General features: G+C 43.6%; 2 protein-coding genes across 3 annotated transcripts in view; both read left to right on the forward strand.

The window, feature by feature from the left end:
- LOC125725229 (NLR family CARD domain-containing protein 3-like) overlaps positions 1-4,381 on the forward strand; it is a 37,396-nt gene extending 33,015 nt beyond the window's left edge. Inside the window, exons 7-10 of one of the 2 annotated variants that reach the window (XM_049001993.1) lie at positions 606-779; positions 1,201-1,374; positions 1,489-1,535; positions 3,161-4,380. In XM_049001993.1, the coding sequence (XP_048857950.1) occupies positions 606-779; positions 1,201-1,374; positions 1,489-1,535; positions 3,161-3,681 (916 nt within the window). In that variant the 3' untranslated portion in view covers positions 3,682-4,380. Of the gene's footprint in view, positions 1-605; positions 780-1,200; positions 1,375-1,488; positions 1,536-3,160 lie in introns of both variants that reach the window. The other variant, XM_049001994.1, reaches the window with a different exon arrangement.
- Positions 4,382-15,334: 10,953 nt separating this feature from the next.
- On the forward strand, positions 15,335-18,161 carry LOC125725240 (uncharacterized). Its single transcript, XM_049002015.1, has 2 exons — positions 15,335-15,343; positions 16,880-18,161. Exons 1-2 carry the CDS (start codon positions 15,336-15,338, stop codon positions 17,643-17,645), a joined length of 774 nt encoding a protein of 257 aa, XP_048857972.1. The 5' UTR covers position 15,335; the 3' UTR covers positions 17,646-18,161.
- The last annotated feature ends 205 nt before the right edge of the window (positions 18,162-18,366 follow it).

The raw sequence follows: 18,366 nt of genomic DNA on the forward strand, positions 1-18,366 counted from the left end.
AGTGATGTTAGTCACTGTCAGATACCGACACCGGGATACTTGTCCGATTACGCTCATTACCGATAATATCGTCATATCACCCAGACGTAATTGGTGATTTGACATGTTCCCAGGTATAACAATACAGGGAGAAAAAGGATTTTACTCATGGGATCAGGAATCCAAGTGCCAGTTGCTGCTGCATTAGCTGCTGGGAATGTTCATATCTCCTCCTTTCAGTGATACGTGTCGAGTGTAGGGACACCTGGCAGAAAGATGGCTAAGGACTGCACTGGAAGCACTGGTCTGACTGTTATGGGAGGTTCACGTCCATCTTGCAGTTGATGTGTTCCTATATATTCCTGTATATTCTGTGATTTTTGGCTGTAGCTCGTACTTAATGTTTTTACCTCTAGTTTTGAGCAAAGATGCACTGACTCACAATTAGTGATCATTAGACTGCAGCAGATTGTCAGGACGCACAGAACACTCTGCAGACTATAATTCATTTTGAAGTGTAAGCTCTGCTGCTAAATATACTGAAAACAAATGCTTATTGTAATGCTTTGTATTTTACTAATGTGTAGGATGTGTATATATCTGTGTCAAAGTGTTTTCTGTTTCAGGCTGAACAGCTGTGATCTCATAGATAAACACTGTGAAGTGCTGACTTCAGCTCTAAGATCAAACTCTTCCCCCCTGAGAGAGCTGGACCTGAGTGACAATAACCTGAAGGATTCAGGAGTGAAGCTGCTCTCTACTGCACTAGGGGATTTACACTGTAAACTGGAGATATTGAGGTCAGTATTACTGGGTATTCCACACTGTAAACTAGAGATACTGAGGTCAGTACTACTAGGTATTCCACACTGTAAACTGGGGATACTGAGGCCAGTATTGTGCGGTATTCCACACCGCAAACTGGAGATACTGAGGCCAGTATTACTTGATATTCCACACTGTAAACTGGGGATACTGAGGCCAGTATTGTGGGGTATTCCAGACCGCAAACTGGAGATACTGAGGTAAGTATTACAGTGTATTCCACACTATAAAGAGGAGACAGTGAGCAATTAGCTAAGGGAAAGAGAGGAGGGGTCCTGCCTTGTCTTAGACACTAAACTGTAATTCTTGAATTATTTATTAGAGCATCACATTTATTTAATAATTATAATGGTGAGGTGATATTATTTATTGGGGAGTTTCTGTCTTTTTCTGCAGGCTGTCAGGCTGTACAGTCACAGAAGAAGGCTGTTCTTCCCTGGCTTCAGCTCTGAAGTTAAACCCCTCACACCTGAGAGAGCTGGACCTGAGCTACAATCACCCAGGAGATTCAGGAGTGAAGCTGCTCTCTGCTGTACTGGAGGATCCCAGCTGTAAACTGGAGAAGCTGCAGTGAGTACAGAGTGTGTGTCTGACACGCTACAGATACTTATGCATGTATGTGAAGAAGAGGCACCAATAAATAAATGGACACAGCAGTACTATGTCATTCTGCTTCTCCTGTAGTGTGGATCACGGTGGAGAGTGCAGGACCAGACCAGGCTTACAGAAATGTAAGTGTGTTTGCATGTTTTTATTAATAATACCATTAATACTATGTTAAGGTTGTATTCACACAATTGTTGTGATGAGTGTGGCTTTTTGCACTGTGTGTAGATGGATTTCCATGTTTGTGTTTAGGTGAGTTTCATATCATTTTAGACAAACATCCAAACGAGAAACAAAAAATCAAAATCATCACCAAAGCACTATCAATTCATTTTATCGTTTTTAAAAATATTTTTTGCAAATGCTTTATAGCTGCTTATATTATCTTGGTGTTTGTGTGAGAGTGTAGGATGGTTAAATATATTCGGAATTAATTATACATCTTTAATTTCACAAAAAAAGAATCCTTTGCATTTGTTCTTTTTGCGGATGCCGTGAGTGTATGTGTTTTCTGTGTGAGATTCGTTAGTATTGTCCTAAGACGGCACCTGTAGGCAGTGAGACCAGACTCTCCTCAAGTGCAAAATGTGAATTTGCATTTTTACAGGGTGGTTCTGGAACATTCCTTAAAATTCATGAGAGAATATTACTGATTGGTCACTGAATCACCTAAACCAGGGGAGCCCAAATCCAGTCCTGGAGGGCCAGAGTCCTGCACATTTTTGGGTTTCCCCTCATTTAACACACGTGATTCATCTCCTTGTGCTAATAACCACACAGCTCTTGAGCTGAATTATTTATGGTAGATCAGGGAAAGAACTTTGCTACACAGGGCACCGCCCCCCCCAGGACTGGATTTGGACACCCCTGCTTTTAGGTAGAAGAAACAGGCAGCACAAGTCGATGTTAACTGGCCAATGAGGTAGTGCCCCTCTCATAAATATTAATCAGCCAGCCAATCGTGTAGGGCTTCACTCGTGAATATTAAAAAGTTCTGCTGATCCACCGTGCTAAAAGAAATTAGCGCCCAGGACACACTGGATGTGCGGCGGGAAATATCAAATTTCATTTCGGCGCCCATGTTAACAGATTAGAGCGGCCGCGTGCGTGCGCGAGATGCGGGGCTCATGCCTCGCGGCAGCGGCGCAGCATCTACAGTCACGCGCGCGGTAAGCGGTTCTCTATGGAAGCGTATTGCATTCATCTGGGAAAAATTAATTCTGTTTTTCCGAATTAATGAGATAATAATCCCGTTTTTTAGAGCAATATTTTTCTGAATTAATGAGAACCTTCCTGTTTTTTATGATGCACGATCTGTGCCGGAATAATCGTTTACATCAGAATCCAGGTCCAAATGTTTATTAAATATCACTTTAAACATGTAATAATATTACTTAAATATTCTGTTATTGATGGCCATTTCCGAGCCGGATGCGCCAGAATTAGCGGTTAGAAGGAAAGACACTGACTTTAGTATTGATCTCTGGTGCCGTTTTGTGGTAAATATGCTTGTGATGAATATGTCTGATGAATGTCGCTGCTTTGTCATTTTTTAATTAAATTAATTAAGCTGTTAGTTTAGCTCGCGCCCCATTTTGGCGGCTCTTCCCGCCGCCGTCGCGCGCCCACTTTATGTTTCATAAACTTCAGTTCCCGCTTCGTTAGGGGAAGCTGTGCTGTTTTTATATCGAACAGAAACATAAAGTACAGGCGGCCTGATGGGATTAATAATTCTTCCTCCTGCCTACAGACTCCTGCCACCTGACGCTGGACCCCAACACAGCAAACAGATGGCTGTCTCTGTCAGGGGGGAACAGGAAGGTGACAGGGGGGGCAAAGCAGCCATATCCTGATCATCCAGAGAGATTTGACCGCTACCCCCAAGTTCTGTGCAGAGAGAGTCTGACTGGCCGCTGTTACTGGGAGGCTGAGTGGGATGGAGATGCAGCCTGGATAGGAGTGACTTATAAAGGGATCGGGAGGAAAGGAGGGAGTTATGACTGTGGGCTTGGAGTCAATGACAAGTCATGGAGTCTGTACTGTGATACTGACAGTTACTCTGTCTGTCACAATAATAAACAGACTCTCATACCCATACGGCCCTCAGGCTCCCACAGAGTAGGACTGTATCTGGACTGGGGGGCTGGTGCTCTGTCCTTCTACAGAGTCTCCTCTGATGGACTGACCCCCCTGCACAGATTCACCTCCTCATTCACTGAGTCCCTCTATCCAGGGTTTTATGTTTATAAAAACTCCTCAGTGTCACTGTGACGTGTTGCTGGTTCTCCTGCAAAAAGGTAAAATCTCTGCTTTTTAACCTTTTATAATCCTTTTTTACTCCCCACTCTAAATTGACTTGGCCACTGGCACACCTCATACAGCTAATCAATCTCTCACTGACTTTTAAACCAATATATTTAATTATTTAATTGAGCTGTTGGTGAAATTTAACAAAATCATGGAACGGCTGAGTTGCCCCTGAAGAGAAGATTGGGAACTGAAGCGGTGTTCATCTAGCCATCCAACTAGATATCAGTAACTTTTTAGAAAACAGAAGAAATTATTACTAGTTTTTATTGTGTTACTCTTAATTTGCACACATTCTAATATTAAATTGTATTTTTTGTTCTAAGCCAAAGTACACTTGCTACCCAGATAAACAGCTTTAAACATTTCTTTGGACTGACTAAGACTTTTGCACAGTACTGTGTGTTTGACAAACAAAAAATGACTGTCTTCAGTGAGCTGAATAACATCAAAAATATAGTTTCATAGTTTTTTTCTTTGACTAAAATGTAACTAAATGTAATCCTGATTGAGGGGGGGCTTTCCCTCTCCCCTGTATATGTACATTTGATATATTTTTGTCCATTTACTGTATTCCCTCCCTGTACAATGACAGTAAAGGCTTTCTGTTCTGTCCTATTAATGTCCTGCTTCAGCGTCACCCAAAGCATAACTGAGTAACATAATGATACCACAGTCTGCTGGATTAAGTTAAATTCACTGTATTACTGCAGCTGAAGATAACTGACACAATGACAATCAATCAATGTGTATAATAATCATTTAACTGGAGACATAACAGACCGAAAAAAAAACTGGAAAATATAATTATGTCCTGTTACTATTCTGCTTCAGTGGATTGAAGTAAATAAAATTATTATTAATATATTTAAATAAATAAAGAAATTTGATTTGTTAAATAATTAACACCCTTGTCACCCCCACCCCCCAGTAATAGGTCTGGTTGCTCCCCAGTTGGACAGAACAGGCGGGTGCCCAGGCAGCCTTGCCACCCCCACCCCACTGTAAAAGATCTGATTACTCCCCCGTAGGATAGAAGGGGCAGGTGCCCAGGCAGCCTTGCCACCCCCACCCCACTGTAAAAGGTCTGGTTATGCCCCCATCAGACAACGGGCAGGTGTCCAGGCACCCTTACCCCCCCCCCCCCCCCACCACACTGTAAAAGGTCTGGTTACTCCCCCATAGGACAGAAGGGGCAGGTACCCAGAGACCCTTGCCAGCCCCACCCCACTGAAAAAGGTCTGGTTGCTCCCCCGTCGGACAGAATGGGCAGATGACCAGGCAGCCTTGCCACCCCCCACCCCACTGTAAAAGGTCTGGTTGCTCCCCTGTCATACAGAATAGGCTGGTGCCCAGACAACCTTGCCACCCCCACCCCACTGTAAAAGATCTGATTACTCCCCCGTAGGATAGAAGGGGCAGGTGCCCAGGCACCCTTACCACCCCCACCCCACTGTAAAAGATCTGATTACTCCCCCGTAGGATAGAAGGGGCAGGTGCCCAGGCACCCTTGCCACCCCCACCCCACTGTAAAAGATCTGATTACTCCCCCGTAGGATAGAAGGGGCAGGTGCCCAGGCAGCCTTGCCACCCCCACCCCACTGTAAAAGGTCTGGTTATGCCCCCATCAGACAACGGGCAGGTGTCCAGGCACCCTTGCCACCCCCACCCCCACCCAACTGGAAAATGTCTGGTTACTCCCCCGTAGGACAGAAGGGGCAGGTGCCCAGACACCCTTGCCACCCCCACCCCACTGTAAAAGGTTTGGTTATGCCCCCGTCAGACTGAAAAGGCATGTGCACAGACACCCTTGCCACCCCCACCCCACTGTTAAAGGTCTGGTTATGCCCCGTCAGACAACGGGCAGGTACCCAGCATCCCATACCCCCCCCCCCCCCCACCTCACTGTAAAAGGTCTGGTTGCTCCCCCGTCGGACACAAAGGGCAGCTACCCAGACAACCTTGCCACCCCCAACCCACTGTAAAAGGTCTGGTTAATGCCACGTCAGACAGAACGGGCAGTTTCCAAGGCAACCTTGCCACCCCCACCCCAATGTAAAAGGTGTGATTGCTCCCCCGCCGGACACAAGGGGCAGCTACCCGGACACCCTTGCCACCCCCACCCCACTGTAATAGGTCAGGTTACGCCCCCGTCAGACAGAACGGGCAGGTGCCCAGGCACCCTTACCCCCGCGCACCCCACTGTAAAAGGTTTGGTTATGCCCCCGTCAGACAGAAAAGGCATGTGCGCAGGCACCCTTGCCACCCCCACCCCACTGTAATAGGTCAGGTTATGACCCTGTCAGACAGAACGGGCAGGTGCCCAGGCAGCTTTTCAACACCCCCACCACACTGTAAAAGTTCTGGGTGCTCCTCCCTCGGACAGAAGGGGCAGGTGCCCAGACAACCTTGCCACCCCCACCCCACTGTAAAAGGTCTGGTTATGCCCTCCTCAGACAGGACGGACAGGTGCCCAGGCAGCCTTGCCACCACCAGCCCACTGTAAAAGGTCTGGTTATGCCCCCGTAAGACAGTAAAGGCATGTGCCCATGCACCCTTGCCACGCCCATTTAAACAAAGATGGCTGCGTCCCGGAGCCGAGTGTAAACAAAGATGGCCGCGCCCTGTGGCCTGTACTACGAAGCGGGGTATCTGGCTTATCGGGGTAACTTTGCGAGTAACTTGATGACGTGTGGTGTAATTTCGCGATTAACCCGTACAACGAAAGGTAGGTAGGTTTTAGTCGAGACATGTTGCTATGGTAATTTACGCTAAGTCTCAAAACTTTCGAGCAGTTTTTGTTCTTGGTTAAGTCAATGTTTCTGCGTAAGTCAGCCATATATGAGCACCGCCCCTCCAACTACATTAGCGCACGAATCGTGAGGGACTCTCTCTGTCAATATGTATGAAATGGAGCAGTGGCATATAATATGCATACAATGTATTAATTAATAACTGTTAGAGAGAAAGTTATTCTAAAACCCAAGAGGTGTGCATTGTTCCCTGTTGTCCAATGATCAAAGCACACTTTGTCCAATGACCAGGCAGACAATGTGCCTGTCTTGTCTAGTTTCAAAGTTATTAACCCATTCATGTATTGATCCATTGCACATTATACGGATACATTCGAACATAAACAAATTAATTAAAATTCATACGTAAAGCAATCTGGGAAACAAAGGGGTGTGCAGCAGTCGCCATGAGGCCAAAATGCTAAACCACCATGTCATTACAGCTGACAGGACCTATTATATTACCTATAAATACGATTTTGCACAAATCACGAAATGGTTTGAAGCGCAAAAATAATCCGTGTACATCGTTGTCTGTGTACTGGACATCACAATTCTGTAATTAAAACGCCCCACATTACTTCTGTTAAATGTTATTAAAGCCAGAAAACTGAATATCGAATATGTTAACTGCGGTGACGGACTCCTAGTCGTTTTTTCACTACACATATGCTTATGTTTTGTCCTGTTGTAAATCATTTGTTTGTTAAACAATGGCTCATCTTCCATTAAGTGTAATATTAACATACACCTTTTTCTATTACTACTATTGCATGTGAAATCGTACCAGTTAAGTTATTGTTAACATTAGGTTTACATTATGAGTAACATCACAGTAATGGAATCTTAAGGAGCATTACATTACTTAACAGCAAATAATAGGCTTACTTCTTAATTGTGTCGCATCTGTGATGCTCTGTATTTATTAACAGTATTTTAATTCTTTTCAGACAATACTTCATAGTCTAATACTTGGTTGTGAGATATTTTATTTTATTTATGCATTTACTCGGTCGGCAATACCTGTGCCAACAAGCCTGCCTGCTTTTCTTGGCTGCAGTGGTATTGGACCTTTTTTGCAACATTGATTTAAACTCCTCATAGCCCTGATTACGGTACGGTGTCCCCATCACTGCACTGAGACATTGGGATCCACACAGACCACAGTATGGGGTAAAATGTTGGCCACAGCAGCACATCAGTAACATGGTCATCCTAAGAATGTACCCAATAAAGGACATTGAGCTGGCCCTCCAAAGGGCATCCCCAGGCTGTCCCTTGTTTATGTCCCTAGCATTACTGGCAAAATGTCAAATATTAATTATTTAGAAAAAGGGATTTACCTGGGCTTAATGCACATAATATGTTCACAGAATGTCCTGAAAATGTCCTTAAAAGGTCCATAACTGGTCCTCTAGACGTCCTTAGGATGTCCCTAAAAGTCATCTTAGGAGAGCTGTTCACAAGCAGCGCCCGTCAATTTTAAATTCATCTTAGTTTCTCAACAGTCATACTCACTCCTACACTACATACAGTCTCATACATCTCCACACGCATCCAACACTCTACCTCTGAGTGAGTGGGCACGCACGCTAGCCTGCATCTCGCCTACACAATTGAGCACACATGTACATACACTTGCACGCACCCATCCAAGCACATACTAAGATTTTATATGCTTGTATAGTTGTGTTACTTTCTGCACGCTATAATTTTGTTTATTCCTTTCTGAATCTATCCACTCCTTTTTTTCTTTTTCCTGTCTTTTTTTTCTCCTTTTCCTTCTTTTTTCCCCTCCTAATATGTCCCTCCACTACGGCCAGCTCACCCACTGCAATGTTTTTACATGATGAAACTGAAATAAAATTCAAATACAAAGAAATAGATCAACATGAGGGGCCTATACGGAGTTTATAGAGCCCCTCATGGTAAAGCAAGCATGTTTGGCACAGCAGTGCATTCATACCATGATTCTGCTAAAGCTGCCGGACAGGACAAGGGGAAAAAAGAGAAGAACATTTCTAGAGCCTCTTGACATGAGAAGTCAGAAACGTCAGGCCTATTTATTGAGATCCGCATATAAGCTACAAGATGGTCTCCTGGCAGCCTATTGCGGATGTTTGGCTCGAGGTGAAAATATATGAACTGCTAGGCTTTAAAAACGATAGCTGATAGCATAAAATGGTGATAGTTTAAAGCAGAAAATTCCATTGTGAAACGTCTTTATCACCCTTTAAAAAAACGCAGATATTTTTCTCTGCTTTTCAGGTGGCTGACGCTACATATTTTCTGACGCGCGCTCTCTGTCCGCTGGTGGGAGTGTGCTCACCTGTGTGTGCGCGCACGTGTCTGTGATCGCGCATCGGGACGGAACTCCGCCATGCGTGAAAGTGTAGAGCAGGGGTGTCCACACTTTTTCAGCTATAAAAATGCAAAACATATTGTTATTTATAGATTTATAGATATTCGTTGTTATTTATTGTTGTTATTATTATTATTATTTAATATTGTTTATCATTGTTATTAATTTCCCTTTGGCATAAATTAAGGATTTTTGCATTGAACTGGTGTTTAGTTCCTTCACCTTTCTCTTTCTCAGCTTGCTTTTCGGAGGGAAGTTAATGCCGTAGTTTTTATGAGCAGTCCGAAAATGCCGCTCCACATTTCCCTTCTTCGGAATAGCAATGGTAGACTGACAGATGAAACAAACGCACTTCGAATATGACCTTGTGGGGAAAAAATACTCCTCCTTTCATTCCGTATGGAAGTGGTAGGTTATTGGCTTCGTACTTGGTCCTGCTCCCCCATTCAGTTTTATACCCTCTCTTAAGTTTAGTAGAAATAAATTGGAGGCGACTCGGTTGCTTACTGGAGTTTCGCAGCAGCTGGCGCGGTTGATCGCGTCACCCTTCCTCTATTTTTTATGTCATGCGATCTACTCACTCTTTGCGATCGACCAGTAGATCGCGATCGATGTATTGGGCACCTCTGGTATAGAGACAAAAATGACAAGCTGTTGTGCAAATAAGATAAATAACAAAAGGCTATTTAATCTGTTTATTAAAAGGACAATGTATAGAGCTCTTCTATAGTAAAGGTAACCTTACAGTAAATGACTTCTGCTGTGATCTGACGCTATATAGAAAATGTAATTAAATAAGATGAACTTGACCTTCTGCAGGGGGGCACCCTAATATAATGATAGGGGAAACACTGCTGTCTGTCTGCCATAAAATAAATAAAAGGGGGAATTGGAATTGCATATGACTATGGAGAGAATGGTTGGCTATAGTGAAAAAGGTGTGGAAATTTTTACTAATTCACATAAGGGACAGCATGAAGGGTTGTTTAATTCAGCATCGGAGGAATTCATATATTTGTGTGATTATGATAATCACACTATTATAACTTGATTGTACATCTCTTGAATTAATTACAGTGTCATGTATAACACTACACTTTTTAATACATTGTTTGGCAGAACAGACTGCAAAACTGTAGTGCAGGGGCGATTCTAGGTTCAGAGTTTTGGGGGTGCTGAGCACCCAGAGAGCTGCCCAGCAAGGCAAGATACACTTTACTCGTCACAATGAGACTTTTTCCCTGCCTCTTTCAGTCCCCGCATCCTTAAATGTCTCCAGTTGTCCCGAGTTCTATCTGACTGTCTCCTTTGTGCATTTAAACCCCTGTTCCTCCCTGTCCTTTTCGTCTGTTGTCTTCGTCTCCGTCATCAGTCATCATTTTACCATCTCTGTGCAAGTCTGCAAATTTCTTTATTAAATCCTAAGAGTTTCTCTGTGCCTGGGTCCTTGTCAAAAAACATGACATGACTGTTTTGTACATTTTAACATTTTAATTCCAACATTTGTGTAAGAAAAGCAAAACACTTTTTGGAAAAGTCTTTAACAAGACCATCAAATTTGATAAAGGTTTTTTAAAAAATGCTGCAAAAGACCACAACTGCAAAAGAAGAATGGATTGGAATAAAAAAATACACATCCTAACCTTAATAACCGGAGGAGAGTAATGAATGATGCTAATAGTGAGTAAAAAGTAAACGGAGTGCATTTTTTGGACAGGGATTCACTTTTAATGTGTATGTATAATATAATACAGATACATAAAGAATACCCTCAAAAAATAGAACAGTGTGAAATACACAAATGTACAAAATATTAATTAAAAAAATTATAAAGATGGAGTCTTTATACATCCATTTACTGAATGCTGAAGCAGCCCCAAAAATGGGCTAAAATCGCCCCTGGGAAGGACCCTGTTAACCCTAATCCAGGCAAAGTTTCAGGGTCCTCTCTGTTTCTCTTCATAGGGGTCTTTGCAGACATCCAGACATGAGCTTGTTTTGCTCAGTGAGTAACACCATGGCCCCACAATTACGGAGCTGTGAGTTCAGTTCTGACCCTGACAAAAAATCAGTATAATGTTGCAAGTTTTCTGTGTTCACTAGTTTCCATCAACAGACTGTGTGAACTGTGACTGTGTGTATACTACTCTGGGTACCTTGGGTCCTGTTGTAAGCTCCCAGCACAGCAGTTCCCTGTACTGGAGAAGCAGTAATGGAATATGAATGGGAATCTACAGTAGATGTACTGTTTACAGTGAAATGTAGTTCAGAAAAAGAGAGAATGTCAACCTTGAGAGGATCACTTACCTCAGCAGTGACATTCATGTCTCTCGTGCCTCTTCCTATCATGTCAGTAGATGGATTGGGAGAGCATGGGGGTCATGTAGTCGCTGGAATGGGGTCTGTGGCACTCCTGATATTTTTGTAAGACGGTGAAGGTCTTTAGACTCCTGGTGCTCCTTATTTTGCTGTGTGGCTGCTAGACATGGACGTTATCCAGTGACCAGAGATGAAGACTGGACTCCTTTGGTACTGTGTCTCTTCGGAGAATCCTTGGGTACCACTGGTTTGACTTCGTGTCAAATGAGTGGTTGCTCAGGGAGTCCCGCGTGAGTCAGGTTACCTGCATTGTAAGTGTCAGGTACAGCACTATGACCATGTGACATGATTCCCTGAGGGTGATCCAGCTCGCAAGGTCCCTACTACCCTATTCCAGTGCAATCTCCCCAACCTGACCTGACCTGATCTGAAATTAAGGTAGTGGTCCAAGCTGTAGGTTTACTGACAGACCACTGTAGGTCCTTATCAATGAAGTGTACCATTCTATCAAGACTGAGGATAATAAGTAATATAATTCAAGTGCTATAATAGTACCCTCAAACAGTGATCCTCCTTTATTGGTCTGTAACATACAATATTGCCTGCCCAAGAGCCCACTGCAGCAGGCTCGCAGGAAATATGAAAGAGCTTTGTGGGTGGAGATGTGATCTTTCCACATGATTTCAAGTGAAAACAGGAAAAGGCATCTTTAAAACGAAGGCTTTCGCTATTGCAAATGTCACACTATTTAAGGTCTCAGGAAGTCTAGGGGAAACACAAATATATAGTGCATATAGTTGTGTCTCACATAAAAAGGTTGTGCATACTCTGCTCATATTGTTCAAAATGGAGTAACACTTTGCCATGAATTTTTAATTTTAGTATGAGCCCATATAGTTAAGTCTTGACTGTTTACACGTAAACACTTAAAAAAGATATAGCTGAGGTCCTGGATTCAGTCTCCTGCATTTTCTCTCTAACCCCCTCAAAGAATTTCTTGCAGGGATTAATTCAGTATGTTTTAACAACATATAAAAAGACCAGATGAGTTAGGAGCAACACTTTACTTGAGGGGGCACAAATAATGTAGTAGTACATCCATCCATCTATTTTCCAAACCGCTTATCCTACTGGGTCGCGGGGGGTCCGGAGCCTACCCCAGAAGCAATGGGCACGAGGCAGGGAACAACCCAGGATGAGGGGCCAGCCTGTCACAGGGCACACACACACCATTCACTCTCACACACACACCTACGGGCAATTTAGCAACTCCAGTTAGCCTCAGCATGTTTTTGGACTGTGGGGGGAAACCCCACGACGACATGGGGAGAACATGCAAACTCCACACACATGTGACCCAGGCGGAGACTCGAACCCGGGTCCCAGAGGTGTGAGGCAACAGAGCTAACCAGTGCACCTGTCAGAGGTCGCTGGTTAAAGCGGGTAGTGCGCACAGGCTGACAAGCGGGCAGGAAGCAGGCGGAGTACGGGGAAAACGAGGATTTATTCAGGATCGGGACGGAGCAGACAGCACTAAGACTAACTAACATCAATGACAGACCAGAAATTAAGGCAAGACATGGACTGAAATAGATGAGATTGGGCGAAAATAAGTGGACACAGCTGGGCAAGATCAGGGAAGCACACGTGGGTAATCAGGGGGCGTGGCACACACGAGGATCGTACGAGCCGGGCATGACAGCACCACCATGCCGCCCCTGAAGTAGTACACTCTTACTTAATTTATTAATTAACCAGAAAGTATTAGTTATATACTGATCCCACGTTCGTTCATTCTTAATCATAACAGTTACTGTATTTGTTCATCATTTGTACTTGAGTAGTTACTGAGTTATTACTGAGTAATGTATATTTAAATAATATAAAATATAACAATACATGTGATATAAATCAACAAACCATTGTCCTTTAGTTTTATCCACTGCAGGGCTGCAGGAAGCAGCATACAGAGGAAATGCCTTGGGCGGGATGGTAGCCCGGATCAGGGCTCACATACTGGCTCACATGTGGGCAATGAAGAAGTAGCACTTCACATGTACGGGAGAAAAACAGCAGCCAGAGGAATCCTATGCAATCTCAGTGAGAATAAACTCCCCAGACCCAGGACTGGGGCAGGAATTGCAGGATTCTCCTCTAGCATTTATTTTGGCATACTGTATTTATTGCTATTATCCTTGGTACATGTTTATATTTGCCAATAATTGAAATTGAAATAAACATGATTATTATTCATCCATCCTCGTACCGCATATCCTGGAGATGAGGGCCTGGAGCTTATCCCAGGTAGCATAGGACACAATGGTATACTTTTGGATGGGATGCCAGTCCATTGCAGGGAATGCACTCACTCACACACTGTGGGCAATTTAGAGATGACAGTCTATTATTATTAGGATACCTATAGTTTTTAGTAGTTTTCACTATTATTATGCTTTTTGCCATGGGAGTCTATGGCAGCCCATAGAGCTGATTGGCAACTTTTTTTAAATTTGGCACATCAATAGAGGTCAGTTCCAACTATTCATACCAAATTTGGGTTCAATCCATCCATCACTCTAGCGCCACCCTCAGGCCAAATTTCAAGAAATGTTTTTGCCTTATTCTCTTTCTTATCATTGTATGATTATGCTATTTACTTTTAAGTATTAGCATTACCTGTCTTGGTGACATCCCATAATACAGCTCTGATGAGCTGATCACATATAAAACACTTCCCACGCAGCACATTATGCTTTATTATCTATTTATTATTCAAACATCAAACTTTGATGACGTCAATGTATATCCCTGACATAAATCACTGACGTGAAGCTATGGACATCATACTTAACTAGCTGACGTTTCAGTATTTTATATAGCATGATGGGTGCAGATCTAACTTAGTGTATAACTTAGTTTTGGCAGTGGTTTTGCTATATAGAGTCCATCGTCATGATCCCATAGTTAGCGGAAGCGAAAATAGTGTAATTAGTACAAGTACTAAAGAAATGTAATGTAATACCGAACAGCTTTCAAAAATGCGGTACCGCAAATACCTTTTTGGCACCGGTATCCCGCGCAGCATCAGTCTGCCTGAGATATTTGATAAAGTGTGGATCTTCCTATACGTGCAGCACGAATAAATAAAAACCTCTGCTTTGTATACTTGACAAATCTGTGTGTGTCATCATACTCAAAACCGCGCCAAATAAGCCACGAAATTAACCATGAATTCTACCCTACTGTGGTACACAGCTTTGCTTCTTATGTTTCTTTCACACAAAAAGTTGCAGGTTGATGACAAAACGTGCTCGCGTCCGGACCAGTAAGTGCAACAGGGGGGCAGAACTGGGGAGGGGGGCGGGATGCGATCGTGCTCGGTTGCCGTATAAGGCAGCCGGGCCCAGTGTGGTACGCGCTTAGTCTAATTACAGGTTCTTGTGGGAAGCTTGTGTGATGTTGTTCGTGTCAGGTTTTGGGCTGGTTGCGAGCGCGATCGCACTGGCAGGAAACAGGCAGGCAGAACACGGGGAAACTGGGATTTATTAGCACTAAAACGGGACGAAGCACGAACATCGACTAACTAACATCAATGACGGACCAGGAACGAAAGCAAGACATGGACTATAATAATCGAAAATAATCGGACACAGCTGGGTATAATGGGGAAGCACACGTGGATAATCAGGGGGGCGTGGCACACATGAGGATCGTACGAGCTGGGCGTGACAGTTCGACATACTGATCGCTATGTATCGCGATACAACAGTTTGAAATGTTACCAAAGTGTCATTTTATAATTCCCATATTAAACAAGTTACCGTGCATAGTGCTTTGGGGAGAGACAGACTCCAAGAGTGCAGTTCATTTCACGTGTCTTTAAGTCATTGTCTGATATTATGCAGAGCTGAATGTGTGATTCATGCTTACTACTATATTCTTGCTTTGCAGTTCTTACACAATTTTTTTCTTATTTACTTCTATTAGTAAATAAAAAACTTATAAAACTGTCATTATTATATAACAACTATACGTATTATGATGTTATTATTTAGTTATGTTGTTGCTTGGTTACATTTCATGCCTCCGCACGTGGGAAGCTACCGGTTTGAAAGACGCGGCTTCACTTGCTTTTCTGCACCAAGATGGCAAGGTACGTTGCATTTCTGCTCCCATTTTATCGTATAACTTATCTTATTATTTAGTATCTGTCTTTGTATGTACAGTGGTACCTCGACCCACGAACAGTCCTGATCACGAATAAATCGGGTTACGAACCAGATGTTCCAAAATGTTTTGTATCGGTTGTCGAAACGTGTTTCGGGCCTCGAACACACAAACGTCCCGAAAAGGGTCCAATGAAAGCTCCCCAAAGAACCACCCGAAACGCGAAGAAATGTCCAGTATAATAATAATAAAAAAAATCATATTTTCGAAATTACTGCATTTGACTGTTACTTAGTCTTTTAATGTTGATTGTTTAGTTTTTTGGGGGGATGTTTTGTGGTTCTTTTCCGTGTTTTGGCGTCTTTCGAGCGACCAGCGTATGCTCAGTTTTAATGTTTTATTTAATTTAGCATTTGTTAGCATGTAAATGTAAATGTATGCTCTTAGTTATATGTGCACAGTCTGTCATAATTTGATTGTACGGTAGGGGGCGTTGATTTGTACTGCGCGTGCTCGAAGTGTATATATGTATGTATAGAATGACCTAAAGAGAAAGACGGCGATATGTCCTAGTTCATGGTGAATAACGTGTTGTGTGAACTTATTTTTCCATGTATAAATCCTCTATTATTGTTTGTCTTCTCCCGATTTTCTTACCGCTGCACCGACAGTTTGACGTGCCAACAGCATTATTTGTTACAAGTAAGGTTATTTTAATTTAAGTCTATATTCTTGGTCGCGTTCTCCCCATGTCGTCGTTGGGTTTCCTCCGGGTACTTGCTAAATTGCCCGTAGGAGTGCATGTGTGAGTGAATGGTGTGTGAGTGCGCCCTGCAATGGGCTGGCCCCCCCATCCTCGATTTTTCCCTGCCTCGTGCCCATTGCTTCCGGGATAGGCAACCCAGTAGGATAAGCGGTTTGGAAAATGGATGGATGGATTCTTGATCACAGAAAAATATTAAAAATTTAAGAAAATGCAGCGTTTCTGAGGTTTAAACATATTGAACATAATACATATTTACATTATTTGAAATGGGAGAAATTGATTGAGGTCACGCACTTTTCAGGCCAGGAACTAAGTTCGTGAGCCGAGGTATGACTGTATATTGAAATATGTTTGTGTAAAATTCAGTATATTGTTTGGATTATATTTAAATTTTATGTGCAGGTTAGTTAGTGTCATATGCAGGGTTGCCAACCCTCACTCAAGATGTCTTGTAGTCAATCTGTTTTGTTCCATTATAAACCTAAAATTAGCTGCATCAAAAGTGTTGGGGTAGTCTGCAAACCCTCCAGACTATTTACAAGGTAGTAAGACTGTTACACATATGGAGATGAATGTGCAGACTTGTCTGGAATTGAGAATCTCACGCCAGCCAGCTGACCAAAGATAGCAGCTCTGCCTGTGCAGTAATGCGGTTGTTGATTGGGAAGGTGTGGGTCAGTGCAGAAGTGTAGTCCACATGTCAGGAGTGACTGACAGCTCCATTGCATTGCCTGTATGTTGTTTTTCCTCATTCAGAATCAGACGATTTGAGAAAGCTGTTTGCTGGAGCGATGACAGATACTGGGCAACTTGGGACAAGTGGGGAGAGGTGATTGACTGGGGAGATGAGAAAGAGCTGTGCTCCCCAGCAGAATCACCTTCTGACCAGGCTGACAGTTCCACTGAGTCACATTCCCGAAGGCGAATTGCCAAGGCAGTTAGCTGGACGGATGATGCTTATTGGGCAGCCTGGGACAAGTGGGAAGAGATCATCTGCTGGGGTGATGAAGAGGAGTGCTCCCAAGTAACCCCACCCACTAGCCAGCTTGGGAGGGATAAGGGGATAGATGTACATGGGTTGGAGGCTTTTGTGATAAATAACAGGACAATCTCCATAAAGCCTGTAGACAACCATCAAGACAGTCTGAAGATAGGAGCTGTGCTGGTAGACCTCTGCCAGTTTGATCTCGAATATTTAGATCAAAGTAAATTTGATTTTGAAATTGTACAAGTACAAATTGGAGAAGTCAAAGTGGAGGAGACTAGAGAAAAGGCTTTTGAAAAAGCATTTGAATTGGAAATTGTGGATGTGGCAGTAGAAGTTATAAACAGTGACTTCCAGCTGAATGCTATAAATTTGGATATTGTTGAAACTAAGGTGGACAAATTATTGTTGGAAGAACTGATCGTTGGCGATTTAGAAGCAGGCAATGTGAAGGTGTCAGTGTCAAATGGCAATGTGGTGAAGGTACCCTTAAGGTACCCTTCACCACAGAGGAACAGAAGGACCAGGCAACCTTAGACCATACTCTCTGGTGGTTGACTCGTGGCAACTGGACTTGTCTCTGAAAGTTAGAAACATTTCGCTGCTCATCCAAGCAGCTTCTTCAGACTGAGGGAGGTAGTAAGTGTCCACATATTTATCCTCCTGGGTAAGTAGTCTAAGGGGGCTCGTTGAGTGAAACAAAGTGGGGGGGGGGAGTTGTGGGTAGATGTAACCAGTCCCTCCTACTCCAGTAGAGTGGGTCGTTAAGGGTGGTCCACCTGGTGGAGGTGTGAATTGGGTCTGTTTTTTTCCTGGGAATTATTTTTGTTTTGGCAAATGATGAGAGGGCCGCAGGTTAAATTGGAGACAGGTTGTGCCTAATGCCTCTACCTCTGTTGAGTGAGGGGTTGTGCATTTGCACATGCAAAGCTGCTTGGACGAGCGGTGAAACGTTTCTACCTTTCAGAGAGGTACAATGTCTTTGGATGTCTTTTGTCTTGTGCAGTCTGGGAGTTGACTGAATGCTGGGGTGGGGGTAGCTTTTCCTTTGTAGTGGGGTCCTGTGGGGCGCCTTGGGCTCTGTGGGGCCCGGTGGTGCTGCTGCCTTGGGCCCCGGTCTGGATGGGCCTGCGCCCCCCTCCCTGGATGGATTTCGGGGAACGGGGAGTGCCTATGGGGGTCAGCGGGGGAGCTGGCTCCGGGGGGGGGGGAGGTATTTTGCCCCCCCCCCCATTCCTTTCCTCCCCATCCCTAAACG

The sequence above is a fragment of the Brienomyrus brachyistius genome, unplaced genomic scaffold (assembly GCF_023856365.1).
Source record: "Brienomyrus brachyistius isolate T26 unplaced genomic scaffold, BBRACH_0.4 scaffold63, whole genome shotgun sequence".
In the NCBI taxonomy this organism is placed as follows: domain Eukaryota; kingdom Metazoa; phylum Chordata; class Actinopteri; order Osteoglossiformes; family Mormyridae; genus Brienomyrus; species Brienomyrus brachyistius.